The sequence below is a fragment of the Melopsittacus undulatus genome, assembly GCF_012275295.1.
Source record: "Melopsittacus undulatus isolate bMelUnd1 chromosome W unlocalized genomic scaffold, bMelUnd1.mat.Z SUPER_W_unloc_8, whole genome shotgun sequence".
NCBI lineage: Eukaryota > Metazoa > Chordata > Aves > Psittaciformes > Psittaculidae > Melopsittacus > Melopsittacus undulatus.
The window spans coordinates 596887-617157 of record NW_022993950.1 but is presented as its reverse complement, the minus strand read 5'-3'; the positions used below and the strand labels follow the sequence as shown (position 1 = coordinate 617157).

The window sequence follows — 20271 nt, the reverse complement described above, 5'->3', positions numbered from 1 at the left end:
CCTTTTGGATTCTACAGGGACAAAGAAGAAGGATCTTCTTCCTGTAGCAGCAAGTGAAATTGGAAAGGTAAATGCCTCCACTCAAGGTGGAAGCAATATAAATGCAGTATACTGTAGCATGTACCACAGGCAGTTAAATCACAAAGGAGGAAGTTTGAATATACTGAGATGCAATTTTTTTTCTTTCCTGTGTTTCTAATTGGTGGAAACATTTTGAAAATTTCTGACATATTACCAAAAGCTGTTAAATCCATGTCTTCTAAACTTTCCAAAATATTCTCTATTGAAGCAGTAAATCTTTTGAAAGTTGAAGAATCCATCATTTCTGGAGAGAAAACAAACAAAAAAACAAAAAACCCACAGTATATATAATTATTTTATATACAAAACAGAAAACACAAACTGTAGAAAATAAATCTTCTAAAATTACCTTCAGGTGTTAGTTTAGGTTCATACGCTTTCCTCCTCTTTTGTTTTTCTTTTTTCTTAATTTTTCTAGCCACTAATTAAGAGAATAAAGGTTTGTTTATATTTCTTAAGCTTATATTCAATTCTGCATGTAAAGATGTTTATTTTAAAATGTTTAACATATCCTTTAAAAATACACTAGTATTATGGAAGAAAATAAAGATTTTAAAACAACCAGTTACCCTCACTGAGACTAGGAGAAGGAAAATAATCATCCATATCAGAGTTTTCGGGACTGCGATTACGGTAACGGCCACTACCAGGAGTCCTCCTTCCTTCATGATAATAACCACTTCTCCTATGGTCACCAGAACTTCTTCTGTCATGTTCTTCATACTCCCAAGCTTCATCTCTATCCTTTTTATGTCTTTTACGAGAAGCTAGAAATGAAATTCATTTTCATTATAAGTACAAAAATTCTACTTTTAATAGCTCAAAATTATACATTTCCAAGTTAAACACTATAGATGTTCTGTAAAATAAGTGAACATTAAAACTATCATATAAAATTCTGTTATTCTAACAACTTCTTTTGATTTACATGAAAACTGTTTATAAGACATTTATCCTTTTAAACAAAGTCAGGAAAGTAGAACAAATAAAAATAAGTTTGATACTTTCATAAGAGAACCTTGAGATAATTTCTTCAGTTATCTAAATTGTGACTATTACTGGGTGTCCATGTTTCAATTCAGTGATTGCTTTGCTCACCGAATGCAGCAAGTTCCAATGAGACTTGGAAACCTAGTTACTTAAAAATATTCTATTTTGCCAAGACAAACAAAATTTTGTTTTGATATATATATATTGCAGGAAATTCAATGTAAAGGAGAAAGCTGGAGCCATAATTCTGGGCCAGGCAGCAAGTATATACCACAGAAGGTTATTATAACTAGTTTTCAGTCAGGACTAAAATGTCTTGCAGAACTGAATGTTGAAAGACTGAGATACATGTTCTATACAGAAACCTGGTGGAAATAAAGTGGGGAGAGGTGGTATTGAGAGTTTTTTGTTGTTTTCAAAGACAGTCTTGAAGGGGAGAGGGTGCTAATATGTAATAGAAAAAGGATACGGAGGAGGAGGTAATTTCATCCATGAAATCAGCTAACTTTCCATTATCTAAGGTAACAGGATAACTGGGCTAGCAAAGAGATGTTTAAAACAGACTGTGTTATGAAGATAAAAATGGCTCCAAAACATTACATCCTAGACTAGCAGAGCTTATTATTTTTCTGAACTTGCATATAATAGCCCTGAAATCTGTGTATCTTTACCAAAGTCTCCTGAAGTTTAGAGAGGTATGACTGTATATAGAGTTGTTTATGAGCAAAATGGCTCCAGACATTCAAACAGAACTGGAACAGAACTGACAAATTTATGGAGAAGCATAGGAAACATACCAGGATAAAGTTAATAGTCAGCCTAGGCTCAGAACTAATAAAAATAACATTGAACCTGTGGTGATACTAATACTCTGCACTGCACGCTAGAGGGCTCCCACTTCTGAAAACAGTCTGAAAGAGTTATTGAGGGAAAGTACTGTTAAAAGACGGAACCAGTTAAACAATGGATGACATATTGAATATAATCCAAGTGTGAACATAAAGTTTGATTTAAGCACAATACTTGGCAGTTACTCTCCTGTCTAAGATGAGTTGTATGGTACCTCTCATGAATTTTATGAAATCAAATATTTCAGTCAGATTAAGATGGTTATCTAAAAGGTAGTTTTAAAAATTTCTTTTCAAATTTTTGTATCTGATTTACTGCGTTGGCATATCCAATTTTTGGATTTCTATGTTTAATGAAAGAAAAAGTGGGAACTAAAGTACTAAAGTGTCTTGCACAGTGGTGTTTTCTACAGGGTGTTACTCAAATCAGTCATAATTACAAGTTCAGTTACTACATAAGACTTCTATTCTTTGCTTCCTGTTCCTCTGGATGGACTTTTAGAGGCTGTCCTATAGGTTTAACTCAGTGTTGTTTCACAGTAGTGATATTTAAAGAATACAAATTGATAATTTCTACTGAATGTATTTTTTTAACTGTTGAAAAGTTATATGTATGGTATAGGATACCATTTTGTACACGAGTGCAGGAAGGAATGCACTTCTGTTTTAAAGCAGTGTTCAAGTGTTAAGACTGTGTCATGGTTTAAACCCAGTCTGTGACTCAACCACGCAGCCCGTTGGCTCACTCCCCCCCCTTCCTCCCTCAGCTCCCAGAGGGATGGGGAGGAGAATTGAAAGAATGTAACTCCCACGGGTTGAGATAACAGCAGTCCAGTAACTAAGGTATAACACAAAACCACTACTGCTACCACCAATAATAATAATGATAAGGGAAATAACAAGGGAAGAGAACGCAGCTGCTCACCACCCACCGACCAATACCAAGCCCAACTGAGCAGTGAACTAGCCCTTCTGGGTAACTGCCCCCACTTTTACATCCTGGGCATGACGTGCTGTGGTATGGAATACATCTTTAGCTAGTTTGGGTCAGGTGTCCTGTCTCTGCTTCCTTCTGGCTTCCCCTCCTCCCTGGCAGAGCATGAGACTCAGAAAGTCCTTGGTCAGAGTAAACATTACTGAGCAACAACTAAAAGCATTGGTGTTATCAGTGTTGTTCCCAGGCTGAAAGTTTAAACCACAGCACTGTACCAGCTACTAAGAAGGAGAAAAAAATGACTGCTACTGCTGAACCCAGGACAGACTGTTAATAGTAAATACAAGTTCTGAAGATGAATCCATGAGCTGTTTAAAATTGTGGTTTTGTTAATAAGCTATGAATAAAAAATCAAGTTAATTGTAACACTTGTGATTTTAAAGCCGATAGTTATTGTCAGTACTCCGTTGTATGGGATGGGAATACCTGTCAGGAAAAAATTGAGAAAGCATAAGATCTATGTATATTAATATTATTACAAAATATCTAGTCAGCCATCAGTAAAATGAAACTATTAAAGCATGTGTGGGGTTTTTTTAATCCATTGGGAGGGGTATGTTTGTAGATATATGCAAGGATCAGAATATACGCCTTGAGGTTGTATCTGTGTGTGGTTTCTTTGTGCTCAGGAAAAAATAATCAGATGGTATCAAATGCAGAAGTTAGTAAGAAGATGTATACAATGTATTTTATGTAAAATCTTATTTTGTAAGAGGAGACCCAGCATAACTTACGGTGTAGCAAGCAGTCTGAACTAATTTATTTGCTTGCATGGCTTCTGGGCTACAGTTGGCTCATGTCTAAGTAGTGTTTACTGAATGATACTCTAATATTTTACCTATTTATGACACAGTTCCCAAACTTTTCTTCTATCATGTTTCTTCTTCCATTTTTGAGCGTGTGACCATAGGGTTTATTTTGGTGGGTTTTTGTTTTGTTTTTTTTTTTGTTGTTTTGTTTGGTTTTTTTAATTGGGGGTGTGGATGGAGTATATTTTTTGTTTGGGGTTTTTTTGTGTGTGTGTGATTTTTTTTTGTGTGTGTGGTTATTTTTGGATTGTTTTTTAGGAAGTTGCTGAGGGGTGGTACAGATGAGCTCCCAAAATATTCTGGAAGGGTTCACATCTGGAAAGGAGAGGAGCTAAAGGCAAAGATATTAAAAAAAGGGAATATAAGATGACTGAATAATTCTAGTCTGGAAATTGATGTGAAGTTCTAAGATGCAGAATAATGAAATACCAGAATTACATTTCAGTAAGAATGATGAAGGCAAAATGCTTAACTAGTTAAGGAAAAAAAGTTGGTGGAATGAATAAATAATTGAAATAAATTATGTGATATTATTGATAAGGGTGGGATAAATTGTTTAAAAAGTTTTGATGTATTTAAAGTGAAAACGATAAAATATGCAAATAATGAAATTTACACGAACCTGAAAATTACATTACAGGACTTCTATATTTAGCTATATCCACTGTGAGGGAATTACTGTTACACTTCCAGCTCCTGGTATCTTTAGACTGTATCTCTCTTCGAAAAGGAACTTTATAAAGTATTTAATTTATTGAGATGACTCTCTGAAGTATAGTCTGAATATTATATGTTTTACACTGATAACTAAAATTTCTGGTTGGTTTTTTTTGTTTTAAACTTTTTTTTCCTGTTTGGAATGTAGACATTGCTAATATTAGAAGGTGAGATGAATTTGTTCCCCTCACGTTGCTTAGTTAGAACTTACTATTCACATAAAAATCCATTGGTGCTAATAGGATTAAAGGTTTTGTGAAGAAGTTCTTTACTGTGAGGGTGGTGAAGCACTAGAATGGGTTGCCCAAAGAAGTCGTGAATGCTTCATCCCTTGCAGTGTTCAAGGCCCAGTTGGACAGAGCCTTGGGCGACATGGTTTAGTGTGAGGTGTCCCTGCCCGTGGCAGGGGGTTGGAACTGGATGATCTTAAGGTCCTTTCCAACCCTAACCATTCTATGAAATGAAGCAAACATTTATAGTGTTGAATTGTTTTCATTGAAGGATTTGTGCAAGTGTAATGCAGAACCTAAAGAAGTGGTGTGCTTGAAAGGAAGAACCTGATTTGATGTAGTGGTTATAGGTGGATGCTTGAAAAGACCAACCTTTTAGTTTTGCATGTTGCTTTTTTCTTTTAAATTGCTACAATAAATGGGGGTGTTGATTGTAGCCATACTACTATAGGAGCTATTTGAGATATGAGAAGGGCATTGTGCCATGTGATTCATAAAAACATCGTTAAGACATTGTTTTGAAAAGATTACTTTATAAATGCATATTATATTATTTGTTCTCTTTACCAAAACTATTTCTGTTGCTAAGGTGCATTCCTTCACTTCAAAGGATTAGGCTTGTCTGTTTAATTTCTAGTCCAGAATAGGGTTAGTCTGTTCTCAAGACTTTTCAGGGGGGTGTTTGTTTATGAATGCTTTTGTGAATGACCATGTTTCAAAAGCTTTAGAAATGTAAGTGTGTGGTGGGGATGAGGGAGTCCAAGGAGTTTTGTGTTGTTTCCTAGAGCCGGGAGCAAGTGGGCCATTCCATTTCTGTTCAGATTTGAAGAAATGTAGACAAAAGGGATAAAGGCAGAAGAAAAACTGAGGCACAAAGAAGTGAATATGACAAGATCAAAATCAAAGAGCAAAATAATTGATAGCCAAAAGAGGAAACATGGTTTTCTAGCCCAATTTGGAGCCCCATTCCTTTGCTACGATTTCATAGAATCATATACTAGTTAGGGTTGGAAAGGACCTTAAGATCACCTAGTTCCAACCCCCCTGCCATAGGCAGGGACACCTCACACGAGACCACATCGCCCAAAGCTCTGTCCAACCTGGTCTTGAACACTGCCAGGGATGGAGCATTCACAACCTCCCTGGGCAACCCATTCCAGTGCCTCACCACCCTAACAGTGAAGAACTTCCTCCTTATATCCAATCTAAACTTCCTCTGTTTAAGTTTTAACACATTACCCCTTGTCCTATCACTACAGTCCCTAATGAAGAGTCCCTCCCCATATCCCTATAGCCCCCCCTTTAGATACTGGAAGGCTGCTCCATAAAGCCTTCTCCAGGATGAACAGCCCGAACTTTCTCAGCCTGTCTTCATACGGGAGGTGCTCCAGTCCCCTGATCATCCTCATGGCCCTCCTCTGGACTTGCTCCAACAGCTCCATGTCCTTCTTATGTCAAGGACACCAGAACTGCACACAATACTACAAGTAGGGTCACACAAGAGCAGAGCAGAGGGGCAGGATCACCTCCTTCAACCTGCTGCTCATGCTTTTGATGCAGCCCAGGATACAGTTGGCTTTCTGGGCTGTGAGTGCACACTGCAGCTGGTTCATGTTCATTTTCTCATCAACAAACAAGTCCTTCTCTGCAGGGCTGCTCTGAATCTCTTCTTTGCCCAACCTGTAGCTGCGCCTGGGATTGCTCCAACACAGGTGTAGGATCTTGCGCTTGTCATGGTTAAACTTCATGAGGTTGGCATCAGCCCACCTTACAAACATGTTGAGGTCCCTCTGGATGGCATTCCTTCTCTCCAGTGTATCAACAGAACCACACAGCTTGGTGTCATCTGCAGACTTGCTGAGGGCGCACTCATTCCCACTGCCCATGTCACCGACAAAGATGTTGAACAAGACCGGTCCCAACACTGATCCCTGAGGGACACCACTTGTTACTGGTCTCCAGCTGGTCCTTGAGCCACTGACCACAATTCTTTGCATGTGGCCATCCAGCCCGTACTTTATCCACTGAGTGGTCCACATGTCAAATTGATGTCTCCCCAATTTAGAGACAAGGATGTCATGCAGGACAGTGTTGAACGCTTTGCATAAGTCCAGGTATGTCATGTCAGCTGCTCCACCCCTGTCCATCAGTTCTGTAGCCCCATCATAGAAGACTGCCAAATTGGTCAGGCAGGATTTCCCCTTAGTGAAGCCATGCTGGCTGTCACCAACCACATTGTTGTTTTTCATGTGCCTTAGCATGCTTTCCAGGAGAGTCTGTTCCATGATCCTGCCAGGCACAGAGGTGAGACTAACTGGTCTGTAATTCCCTGGGTCTTCCATCTCCCCCTTCTTGAAAATGGGGGTTTATATTTCTCTTTTTCCAGTCATCAGGAACTTCACCTGATTGCCATGATTTCTCAAATATGATGGCCAGTGGCTTAGCAACTTCATTCGCCAGCTCCTTCAGGACCTGTGGATGGATTTCATCAGGTCCCATGGACTTGTGTACATTCAGGTTCTTAAGGTGGTCTCGAACCAGAGCCTCTCCTACAGTGAGCCTAGGGTCTTCCTTTCCACAGTCCCTGCATCTGCCTTCCATGACTTGGGTGGTGTGGTCAGAGCCTTTACCAGTGAAGACTGAGGCAAGGAAGTCATTAAGAACCTCAGCCTTCCCCAAATCCAGGGTAGCCTGTTCTCCTAATAGCTTCCAGAGAGGGCCCACATTGTCCCTAGTCTGTTTTCTATTCGCAGTGTGCCTACAGAATCCCTTCCTGTTATCTTTCACATCCCTAGCGAAGTTTAATTCTGTCTGTGCCTTATCTTTCTTAACCTGGTCCCTAGCTCCCTGGACAACATCCCTGTATTCTTCCCAGGCTGCCTGTCCTTGCTTCCACCTTTTATGAGTCTCTTTTTTCCCCTCTAAATTTCCTCAGCAGTTCCTTATCCATCCAAGGAGGTCCCCTGGCCCTCCTGCTGCACTTCCTTCTAGTTGGGATGCAACACTCCTGAGCTTTTAGCAGGTGATCCTTGAATATCAACCAACAGTCTTGGGCCCCCCCTACCCTCTAGGGCTATTTCCCATAGAACTTTACTAAGCAGGTTCCTGAAGAGGCCAATGTCTGCCCTTCTGAAGTCCTGAGCAGTGAGCTTGCTGCACGCTCTTCTCACTGCCTTGAGGATCTCGAATTCGACCATCTCATGATCGCTGCAACCAAGGCTGCCCTGGAGCGTCACATTTCCAACCAGGCCCTCCCTGTTGGTGACCCTGGGGTTAAGCATGGCACCTCTCCTTGTTGGCTCTGCTATTACTTGCGAGAGGAAGTTGTCTTCCGCACAGTTGAGGAGCCTTCTGGATTGCTTGTTCTGGGCTTTACTGTCCTTCCAACAGATATCAGGGTGATTGAAGTCCTCCATGAGGACCAGGGCTTGCGAACATCAGGCTGTTCCTGTCTGTCTGTAGCGCACTTCCTCCACAGATTCCTCCTAATCAGTTGATAACAGATCCCCACGGTAACGTCCCTTATAGCTGTTCTCACTGTGACCCTGACCCACAAACTCTCTGTTGACTGCTCACCTGTCCCCGGACAGAGTTCTGTACTCTCCAGCCTATGACTGACATAAATAGCAACTCCCCCTTCCCATTTGCCAGGCCTGTGTTGTCTAAAGAGCCTGTAACCTTCCATTCCGGTACTCTGGGAGCTAAAGAATGGGTTGGTTATGATAGAGAAACATGTCTTATAAAAAGCAGAGAACATAAGTTTTATTATCACCTTGGACTGCAGCCCTATAACAAAGGCAAAGGACTTAGTGTTGACTCTTCCTTTCCTTCCCCAGCAAGGTCAGAGCTCTTCAGCTGAGGAGTGGAAGACACTTCTCCAATTCCCCTATTCTAACAACTTACTAAATAGAGTGAATGGCAGCATGATACTTGACCTTATCATTCTTCTTTACTTGGTGTTAATATAAGTTTCATGTAGTTTTACTCATTTTGTCTGAACCACTTGTAGTTAGCAGTGTATGATTTCTGCCCCTGGCAGTAGAAAAAGCATAAAAGCTTTCAAGTACTAACTGCTTCTGTTTCAAGTACTTCTGTTTTACACTCCCCCACCCCATTTTTTTTTATTAGTTGGAAATTATTTAAACTGTTTTGGAAGAAAAGCTTTTAAGTCTGGCAGTTATAGAAAGATAAATATTTAAAGTTATTGAAGTTTATAAAATTCACATGGAACAACAAAATATCTAGGTTTGCTTATATTAGTGAAGTAAAGCTGCAAATTAGTAGGGTTTGAATGAGACTTTGATTATATTACTTTAATGATCTAGGTTACTGTTGATTATACCACCTTTATTTTATGACTTGCTAAATTACAACAGCATTTCATCATGAACCCTGTTCTTTTGAATTGGGGATTTGAGAAATTGCCTGAGTTAAACTGCTGGCATGTTCAACTTGCTGATTATTGTAGTTCACTTTATGTACTATTTCCCTGTCTACTGATAAATTTTTTTTAAGCCTGTGAGTGCTATGTGATTTCTTAGCTTGATTTCTTACAGAAAGAAACGCAAATGTACCAAATATTGGTAGAGAAGGTTCAGAATCGGCAATATCTGGAAGAGGAGTGCAAGTCTGAAGTTTTAAGGCAAAGCTTAATGAAGACTGGCTTGGCTGAATGCGGTATAAGCCCTAATTAGTCCTCCCCTGCCATGTTATCTTAGCATAAAATCAGTCATAACTTCACTTCATAAAATTGACCAACATCCCTGTAGCGCTGCATTAAGAGTCAGATGTTGTTTGTCTATATATAGTATATCTAGATAGATGAGGGTTAAAGGGTGATATTCACGTTAGTGATGCAAAGCTGCATGAAACAAGTTCTCCTTAGTTCTGCTGCATGTGAAACAGGTTGTTTTGTTCTTTGTATCTCCCTGTACTAGGGAGAGAAGCAGAGAAAGTGTCTTGGTTTATATTTAGAGCTTCTGATGATAGTGCCTTGCTTCTTTCCATCCCTGGCAAAATGTATGGACTCTATGAAGTGTGCCAGAATTCTCAGGTTTAAATGTTGTTTTTAAATGATACTGGCAATATTGGGGCACCACTTTGAGAGGACAGACTTCGCAATTTTAGGCTACTTGGTTACAAGGAGGTAGATTTAAATAGCAAAACAGCCTCATCCCCTCTTCCAACCTGAAACAGTTTTACAGAGCTGAAATATAGTTTTTAAATTCTCATGTGCTTTCTTTCTGAAAATCTAAAGAATCCCTTCTAGTCTGTAATAAAATTGAGTCTATAATGGAGAAACATTTCTGACCCAAATTATGAAGACATTCACGTCCATTTTTCTGGTTACTTTTTTTTACATAGGGTACTGCTCAACTTGATGAGGGTGGTTTTTTTTGTTTGTTTGTTTTCTTTGCATTAAACTCTTAAGTGGGTGTTAAAAAAAATCCATTCTCCTTTACATCTGTGGAAGTAACTACTATCAGTTGTGGTTGGTAGCAAAGGGTAATTTATAAGGTAAACTGCTTTGACTTGTCTGTTTTTCTCCTACTCTGTATAGCATTTGTTGCAAAAAAGCAAGTGCTTCAGGTTTTCATCACATCTTTTGTACTCACAAAATCATGGAGCTTTATGTTTCTTTGGAACACTAAATAGGGTAGTGTGTGCCAAAAAGTTTATATAATCCCGAATTTCAGAATATAAACTCTAAAATCAGTTATCAAGAGATGAAATTTTTCATGTTTGAAAACAATTGTTTTATTTAGATACCAATGCTACATTTATTTTTTTTTCAAAGTTACTTTTGCTCTCATGTTTAATCTTGCCAAGCAGTGTGTTTTTGAAAGATGTCAGTAATCTTAATTAAAATGTTAAATTCCATTAAATAATTTGTGATTTTTTTTTAAACAATGTTAGCATACTGTCCTTTAGAAAGAGTATATCTTATCTGTATGCTGTGTGAGCAATATAAACTACCTCTTGTAAATGAACCAAATGGAACGAATTTTGGATAGTAAATGCTATAAAATTCCAACAGTAATTGCATTACCAGTAAATTGTGCAAATGCATCCAATAGGGTAATACAGCCAAAGCTCTTTATGTGGTTCTGCACATAGTCAGTAAAAACACCAATTTGTTTAATCTTTTTCTGCATAATGACCATGACACTTGTTTATCTTTAAGACCTTCCATCTAATAATTTTGGAAAGCATCAGCTAATTTAAGTTACATTTTATAGGGCGTGAAAGTCTCAGACAGTTGTTTGAGTTGGTTGTTGAGTAGAGGAGATACTCATGGCCCCGCTGAGGGAAGAGGCTGCATCATGTGCTGTCTCTCTTCCATCTAGCAGCTCAGAAGTGTGGGAGTGGATTTAATGAGGGGAGGAAACTGGGTGTGTTACAGAGGACTGTTGTAGAGCCTTTGGATGGAGGAATTGCATCATTGTGGTGAGGGGATGAGGGGGAATAATACACCAATACAGAGGAAAAGCATCTTAACTGCCTACAGTGCCGTACGGCGTCTCTTACAGATGTGCATGGAGCTTAGGTTGAAAAGCAGGCAACAAGATTAGGACAAAATGGAATAACATCACAGGTCAATATTAATTCCAATATAAAAAGGTGGTGAGCTGCTTTTGAACTGCAACACACTATATCTGTTTTTATATACATTTCCATTGGCATTGATTGTGGTTCTCTACAGAGATGTTATAGTTGTGCATCTGTTTCCTTACTGTGTATTAAAGAAGTTTAGAGGTTTTTTTAATTGTTTTTCAAAGACAAGAGGCAAAAATTACATGACTACAAGACTTGTGCAAAAAAATTGACCAGTTTATCAGTGCTGCATGACAAAACAGAGCACGGTACAGTTGTGCTGACTCTGCAGGGCAAAATAAGATGAACATGGGCACAGCTATTCACAATTAGTCATTCCTCTACAAAGTTTATTTTGAAGTAGATAAAAATGGCCAAAATTATAAGTATTTATAATAAAGAGTTATTATTAATTTTATACATAAATAAAGACTACCTGGAATATAAACACCCAATTTCCTCCTGAATTCTGCCAAACATTTATGCAATAACACATTTAGCACTTACTGTATGAGAATGATTTCATTGATTTTTAATTTTTCACCATTTAACAGAATGCCCCTTCATGAGATATTCAAAGAAATTTCTCTTCTTCTATAACAATCTCTATGTCATTTTCTTAAAAAGTTCATTTTTAGGAAGCCAAAAGAATTCTGAATTACGTATTTGGAACAGTACAAACTTAATTCAGTGTACTTGTCACAAATCTTTCATTCTCTTGATCATTTTGTCTTGTTTTAATTCAGTTCGGTTCATAGAATCATAGAATACTTAGGGCTAGAAAAGACCTTAAGATCATCTAGTAGATAATCATTCAACAGCATCCTCTGAGAAATATAATTTATATTTAAACTAGATGTCCTAAATGAATTGTTTAGAATGATGGCCAGATGTCAGGTGGATACAGTGAGCCTAGAAGCCCTTAAAACATGTAATTACTGTGAAAGTTTTCCTTAACTTGCTTTACTTTGAATTTAAGAATTTCAGCAGCCACTGTGGCTAATAAGTAGATTAAGATCTCTCTGAAATTCCTGACAATCCTCTTTATTCTGAACCAACTTAAATAATTTTTCTTTACTTATTCATTTATTAAATTTAGTGTTACAAATTATTAACATCATAAACAGGTGAAATTATATGGTAAACAGAGAATACAGAATCGTGAATGAAGCAAATAATCTGATTACAAGTTAATTCATGGTCAAAACAACATTATTCAGTTATACTTTAAATGGGGAAAACCCCCCAAACAAAACAAAGGACATTCTTTTCTGCTTCTTTGATAAAGATCAGAGGTATCACTATTATAAATTTTACATGTATGTGTGCATATGTATTGCATATCTGTTACAGAACTTCTTGAAACATATTGAAAATGCAGAATAAAAAAATCTTTCTCTTTTGGATCCTAAGAATGACTAAGCAGCGAAACATTGTTTTACAAAAGTTCAGTAAGATGTTTAGATAGTTTAGATAGGCAAAGGTGGAAAGAGTTTAAAGTTGCGAGAAAATCATTATAAGCAAGAATTAAATATATTTTGGTCCAGTCTTCAGTCACTAGGTTTTCAGCCCGGTTAACATTTAACATTTAATTAAAGTCTTTAAAATATAAGTAGTGTAAGTACAGTTGTTTTTAGAAAAGGGTAATGCTACTACTAGCTAACATGAGACATTGAAGAAGTTGAAGAAAAACAAGTTAATACTTCCTCTCTCATACCTGTCACTACTTTGTTAACAAAGATATGTTGCAACCTAAAGTGCTTTCCATTTGACAGAGCTGCTGTATTGATCCCTTTCAGTTGCTCTTTCTATACAGCTCTTAGCTGTTTTCTTTCAATAACATGAACTTTAACATCAGCCACTACTTGTGTGCCTGAGCAAGCAAAAGGGCAGTGCTCACCAGAGAGAGCACAATAAAAAAATATACTTTCTTTGTTGCAATACAAGTTGCATATGTAATATGCAACAGATGGAAAATAAATTTGTGAACTACTGAAGTAGCTCGGGGCTTTCCCTTTGAATTTCTTAGCTCTGCAGCAAAGTTAGGCCTTTACAGTTTAATTCTATGGTTGCTTCTTCAGAACAGAAAGAATTAAGTAGCTTTCAGTACTGTTAGAATCGTTGATGTGGAGAGGCTCATAAAGAGGATATTTATTGTTTAAAAAGATGTAAAAGGGGCAGTAATAAACTCCCTGAATAACTAGATTCTCCCTGACAGAAGTTTTAGCTGTTTTATTTTGCAAAACTGGTGAACATAACTACCCTTCTAATAGTCTAATAGCTATTAATGTTATTGTGCCTGAAAAAAAAAGTGTATTTTATGTAGCTTAAGTTTTTGAAACATATCAGTTCTTTGGTTTAGGTTTTGATACCTTATCAGTAGGACTTGACCTTGTGTCACTTTTCTAGTGAGAATGAGCTACTAGTATCTAACTTCAGCCTCTTCAAAGACTTCCATAGAAGAGAAGGGAGTCCAAGAGAACTGTCTGGAGAAGAGGTTTGGGGGGGCCTTATTGTTCTCGACAACTACCTGAAAGGAGGTTGTAGTGAGGTGGAGGTTGGTCTGTTCTCCCAAGTAACAAGTGATAGGACAAGAGGTAACAGCCTCAATCTGTGCCAGGGGAGGTTTAGATTAGATATTAGGAAAAAATTCTTCACAGAGAGGGTGATCAGGTATTGGTACAGGCTGCCCAGGGAAGTGGTGGAATCGCTGTCCCTGGAAGTGTTCAAAAATGTGTAGATGAGACCCTAAGTCTCATTAAGATGAGACTAAGATGAGACCTTGGCTAAGCAGTTAGCTGGACAGAAAATTTCTTTATATATATTTTAGGGTAATAAACAAACAAACAATATTTTGGGGAAAGCAAAATATTAGACTTCTTTAAAAGTTGGAACAGAATGATGTACTACTTACATTCAAAAGCTTCTTCACTATCATTGTCTTCATCAGAACTGATTTCAGCATATTTTGGTTTCTCATTCATTGTGTTACGTTTGCGCTTGTTCATTTTCACACGTTCACAAAGCGGCATGGTGGATTCAATTTCTGCCAGGAGCTCAGGAGGCAACTCCTTTAACACTGACTGATCTATGCTACCTATTAATAGAGAGCAAGAAGAGTAAATGTGAACATAAAGATAATAAGGGCCTAACACTACAGTCCTTTCTCAGAAACTGCTTATAGGATAACTACTAACAAAAAATACCACATTTAGATACACTTGGATGTATTTGACAGTCCTTTCTAAAGTAGCACTTACTGTTCATATTGCAATTAGAAATTAACATAATAAATTGCATACACGTCTCCTTCAATAAAATAGGCATATATTCCACAGAGGCCAAGCTCACCTTCCTTGCATGTCCTCTCTGAGCATTTGATAGAGGATGTTTCAGTAGTTTTGGGTCTACCTCCCTTATGTATCACCAGCTTACAGTCTAACTCTCAAATCATTTTGGGTCACTGCTATAACTACACTGATAAAGCCTCCTGTGTCAGACATACATACAGGTAGGAAAGCAGTTTCTTTCTGGCTTAGCTCAAACAACATTCAAATGTTGTGCTAAATCAAATGAAATATTACTCTTACTCCATAACAAGAGTGCCTTCTCTCTTGTTGCATAGCCATGTCATTGCAACTACCACAGCACAGACTCACAGCTTAATTTTACTACAACCACTCAAATAAAAGGGTCTACTTTAGATTAAGAACTAAAAGAAAAAAAAAAGTACTTCCTACTTTATAAAATGCTCAGAACATAAACACCCTTTTAAAATAATTAAATACCATTACAGTATAGCACTCAGACACCACAGAGCTAATGGCCACACAACTACCTATGACTGCTGAATAGCTTGCTGGTTAAAGCTGAAAATTTTCAGCTATTCTTTAGCATGGAAATTTAATTATATCCTTCCCACAGTGCTTTCCCTTAAAATGCTCCAGTATGTTCTTTATATCTCAGTCCTTTGTAATCAGAGGCCCTTGCCCAGCAGCATCACACTCCTCCAAATAATTCTGTGCCCTGGAGAGTTTTAAGAACAGAAGGGGAATCACAGGGAAATCAAAATGGAATTTAAGGTATGAGGAAATTACATCTGCTCATAAGACAAAAGTTCCACTTTTATCTCAATACCATATCATCAGCTGAAAAACACACCATCAAGATGAATACTGATGAAAATAATCCGAGTTCATTTACTTCAGTGGCTTAAAGTTTATGGAAGGGTATACAGCTACATCCTGTAAACAGGATATAACCCTCTATTAAGCCCCTTACCCCACCTTTTGACTACATCCATGAAGGGATAATTCCTGAGCTCAACTCACATACAGACACATGAAAGGAGGCAGGAGACTGAAATCCCCTCACCACCACCCAAAGGACTATGCCCACACAATTCTCTGCTATAATGGATTTGGTGGGAAGAAGTGGTTGTTAGGAAGATGTGCTCAAGCAGGTTCTATGGAATGATATAGGACATCTTTCAAAAGAATTTTTCCTTATCTACCCCAATACTAGCACAAAAGGAAGGCTCCCAGCCTCAGGCTAAACAAAAGGAGATGCTAAAGCTCCCTGGTTATATTCCAGTCCCCAGCTATAGCCTTGAGAAATGGGACCCAGCCAGGTTGGTGGGTCAGGGAAGAATCTGGACACAGCAACTGAATAATTCCATTATGTTAGTAGGGGTCATCACTGCATATTGAAATGCATTGTTGCAAAAATAATTTATGCAAAATAGCTGTAGCTTTCCCAGAAGAGGAATCTGATCAAGCATTCAAGCCCATGAACCAAAGTCAGTTTCAGACTTTCAACAAATTGCTCTGACAAATTAGTTAATATATTTCTATCACTTACATGTGCCAAAGTAATTTTCTGAAAGTGAACTAATTAAACAATGAACTCCTAAATCTGCAAACAGACAAAGAATCGTGTTTCAGATGAACCAAAGTACAATGAAACTAGTAATTTGGTTAAGTTTATTGTTGCTGCTAAGAACTAGATGTGCAACATGCAAGGTTGACTCTTATTATCTAGAGAAGACTTAAGAATGCCTGAGTGATCAAGAATCAAAATATTTACCTTAGCACTAAAGACAAAAATAGGAAATAATTCAAGCAGCCTCTAGGCAAAGCAGTATGCTGAAAATGTCTCATATTGTACTGGTAACAGATCAACATAAGAAAGGACTCCAGTGTGCAACTACTGAATTCCTGCTGTCTGCCAATAACAGTTTATCCAGCATCTCCTGATAGCAACTTATCCCGTCTCTTCTTCTGAAAAAGCAACACCAAAACCAAAGGCCCCATAGAGTACGTAAAATGCCCGTCATGTTAGATAAAAGCCATGGGACTTTTATGCTGCTACAACCTACTGCTGACTACAAATAATAGTTATTATAGGCTTTGAAAAAGTCATCCGGAATTAAAAAAACCCACAAACACACAAGCATAGAACACAGAAAAATCTAGATGCATTGGTTTAGCTTTGTGACATAAAGATGATTAAGCAGCAGTAAATTTTTTAGCTGCACCTGTAAAAATATGAAGAGGACCTTCAAAGAAATAGCAATTCTTCAATCAAATTTCAGATCACAGTAGCAGAGAACACAGTATATTTAGGAAGACTTGTAGTGAGCAACGAAAACCTGTGTTTAGAGTTCTGTGTTATACAGATAATGAAATCCTGTAATAACAATATATACAATGAAGGAGTAACATTCAACATTAGATTCTGCAGTGAAATAATCAATTATAAAAAAAAAACAACCTAAAAAAACAAGCAAAAAACCAAACAAACCAACCCCCTCACCAAGAAACCAAAAACCAAACCCCCCCCTTCCAGAAAAAGAAACAAACCCAGACCACCAAACAAAAAACAAACCAACAAAGTCTTTTCAGGTGATATTTGAAGACCCAAAAGGTGTTTTGGCACAAGTCTTAAAAGGCATCTACTCATTTGTCCTAGAACTAAACCTTGCATTACATACATGTTGTTATTTTTGGAAAAACAATCCTTCAACTATATTATAAGACACCTCGGACATCTCCTTAACACAAACAGCTACAGTTTCTCCCATTACCCATATCTGTTTCAGACTTTAACAAAGTAAAATATGTCTTGGTCAGAATGCAGTAACTGTAAAACTGGTAACAGCTCCCATCTCAACACAGATGATCAGTATAGCTATAAGAAGCAGCAGAGAAGGTATTTTTTGAAGCTCTGAAAAGAAAGGACAGAAAACATGATCTCCTCATCATAGGCACAAACTCGGAAGGGAAAAGCTTCATGGATTCCCCAACAGCATACATTTGCATTAAAACCAGGATAAAAGGCATTCACAGATGTTAAAACCAGAAGAAAAAACAGGACACAAAATTTCACCCTTTAACAAAAATACTATGAAAAAAAAACCCAAAAAAGCAAAACAAAAACCCCCAGAATAAAACAACCAAAACAACCAAACAAAACCACACACACACACACAAAATACCCCAAACAAAGCCCAAAAAACTCCATAACCTTCTTCTGAGCTAAAGTGCAGAAAAATGCTCTAAGATCAGGAGAGAGAAAAACGTTGCTTCTTCTGTCAATGCCAAAAGGGTCTGTTGGGATGGTTCAATCTTAATCATGGACTACAGCTACCCCATTCATATAATAGCTTAAGAAACTTTCAAACTTGTCTATAAAATTTGGTTAAAATGTTACTTTGTTTTGTTTTGGGTTTTTTTTTATGTTACAGTGCAAGGCTTATCCATGTGCACAATAAAGGTATGATTTTCAAATTTAAAGCTTACTGAAACAATGTAAAAAACTATGGAATTGCAGCACATATAGCATTAATTTTAGCTTAAAACACATTAATTTTGCTGAGTTTTATAATGAATAGGCATTAGTCCCTTAAGACGGAATGACTATCTAAATGTTGTTTTGAACTAGATGAACTAATTCATGAATCACAACAATGATGATGTTGTCCCAAAAGTGGGATCGTTACCCAGTGTGCAGAACGCCAATGTATACACAGAGTCGAGGTATTTTATTGTCAGCTATTTTGCAAAATAGGGTGCTAGGTGGAAGCTACACAAATCAATCAAACCTTAGTTTTTTTGTACATCAGATTATGTATCTTTCAGAGAACAAAGAAATTACTTTTCATTGGTCAAAAGTTACCAAATCTATGATTAATTAGTACTCTATCTTCCATTGGGTAAATTTTCCATGTAAATTAGCACACAAGCTCTGTGAAGGGGGGGGAGCAGGCTTTATTGGTCCTGAATTGAGTCAGTGGTTGCAAACTCCCCCTGCCACCTTTACCTTTCACCCAATTACTGCCATTCCTTGTTGACTACTTTTTTTCCCTAGGACTTATTTTGTCTTCAGCACCTTCTAGTGCATATGTTCTCCTTTTATCAGTCCTTTAGCTCTTCCTCCAAGGTTGAGGTAGTTTGTAAGGAATGTACTGCTTATACAAAGTCTTGTTCTTCTAAGTGATGCTGTTAATCAAGCTAGACACCATTATCACCATGGCAAATTCCATTCTCTCTGTGCATCAATGTTGTATGTGAAAAAGCCAGGAGAAGACATTTTCTTGGGGGAGGACAAGAAAGGGAAAACAAAGGACAAGATATACAAGGAGGTAAAAGAAAGAAAGATAAAGCAAAATATATTAAGCTACATGGAATAAGAGGGATGTGAGAAGTGGTGGAATAATGATGTGAAAAGGCAACGCTAAAAAGATTTGCTACAATCTATTAAGAAATATAGAATGAACTAAAATGTTTATGATAATTACATCTAGTATATTAAAATGTTTACAACAAAAATGGCATGGAGTAAAGCAGCAAATGCTATTTCTCTCAGTTGGAGTGAGGACATTGTGGAAATAACATGAATATTTTCTATATCAGTCAGTAGTTGACAATTACAAATTGTATAAACGACACAGCAGGCTGCAAATTAGGTAGGATCAAGGAAGACTATAGAGCCCTGGCGAGGCAGGTGAAAAATATTGGTGCCTGGGTCATCTTCCCATATATCCTACCACTTGGGGAAATGGAGATGGCCAGGAGCAGATGCATAGGGTGGATCAGTAACTGGTTTTGTGGCTGGTGTCATCAAGAAGGTTTTGGCTTTTATGACAATGGATCATTCTTCAATGATTGTAGGCTGTTGGGGAGGGATGGGATCCATCTGTCCAGAAGGGGCAGAGAATCTTTGGCAGCAGGCTGGCCAGTTTGGTGAGACGGGCTTTAAACTGAAGGACCCGGGGGTGGGGTCCAGAGTGGCAATGCTCATACTGTTGCTTCCTTCTGGGGGATAGATCTTGCTAACCAGTGCAGGGATAGATGTTGCTTGATTGCCTCTTAAGATAAGGATCATAGGGCTAACTGTATCGAGGGTTTTTATGGTGAATCTTACACCCCTTCTAGGGAACCTAGCTGTGAAATTACCTCTCCAAAGTGCATGTATACAAACGTGCATAGCATGGGAAATAAACAGGATGAACTGGAAATTGATGTGCGGTCACAGGGCCATGATCTCATCGCAATTACTGAGACATGGTGGGATAGCTCACATGACTGGAATGTTGTCATGGACAGCTATGTACCTTTTAGAAAGGACAAGAAAGGACAAGTCAGAGAGATGAGGTGGCGGAGTTGCTCTTTATGTGAAGGAGCAACTGGAATATATCCAACTCTACCCAGGGATAGATGAATGAGTTGAGAGTCTATGGGTGAGAATTAAGGGACAGGCTAATGTGGGGAACACTGTTGTGGGCATTTACTATAGGCCACCTGACCAGGAGCCGGAAGTTGATGAGACCTTCTATGGGCAGCTGGAAATAGCCTCGCAGTCACAGGCCCTGGTTTTCCTGGGGGAATTCAACCACTCAGATATTTGCTGGAGAGAGAAAATGGCCAGCACACACAGTCCAGGAAGTTCCTGCAGGTCACTGAAGATAACTTTTTGTTACAAGTGGTGGGGCCAACGAGGAAAAGTGT

At 38.1% G+C, this 20271-nt stretch overlaps 1 protein-coding gene across 1 annotated transcript in view; it reads right to left on the bottom strand.

Annotated features, from left to right (window-relative positions):
* Nucleotides 1-20271, bottom strand: part of LOC117438311 (nipped-B-like protein) — a 191220-nt gene that overhangs the window by 58235 nt on the left and 112714 nt on the right. Inside the window, exons 11-14 of the mRNA XM_034073860.1 lie at nt 14178-14360; nt 651-848; nt 431-502; nt 236-325 (exon numbers count right to left, since the gene is read on the bottom strand). Coding sequence (XP_033929751.1) covers nt 236-325; nt 431-502; nt 651-848; nt 14178-14360 — 543 coding nt within the window. The remainder of the gene's footprint in view (nt 1-235; nt 326-430; nt 503-650; nt 849-14177; nt 14361-20271) is intronic.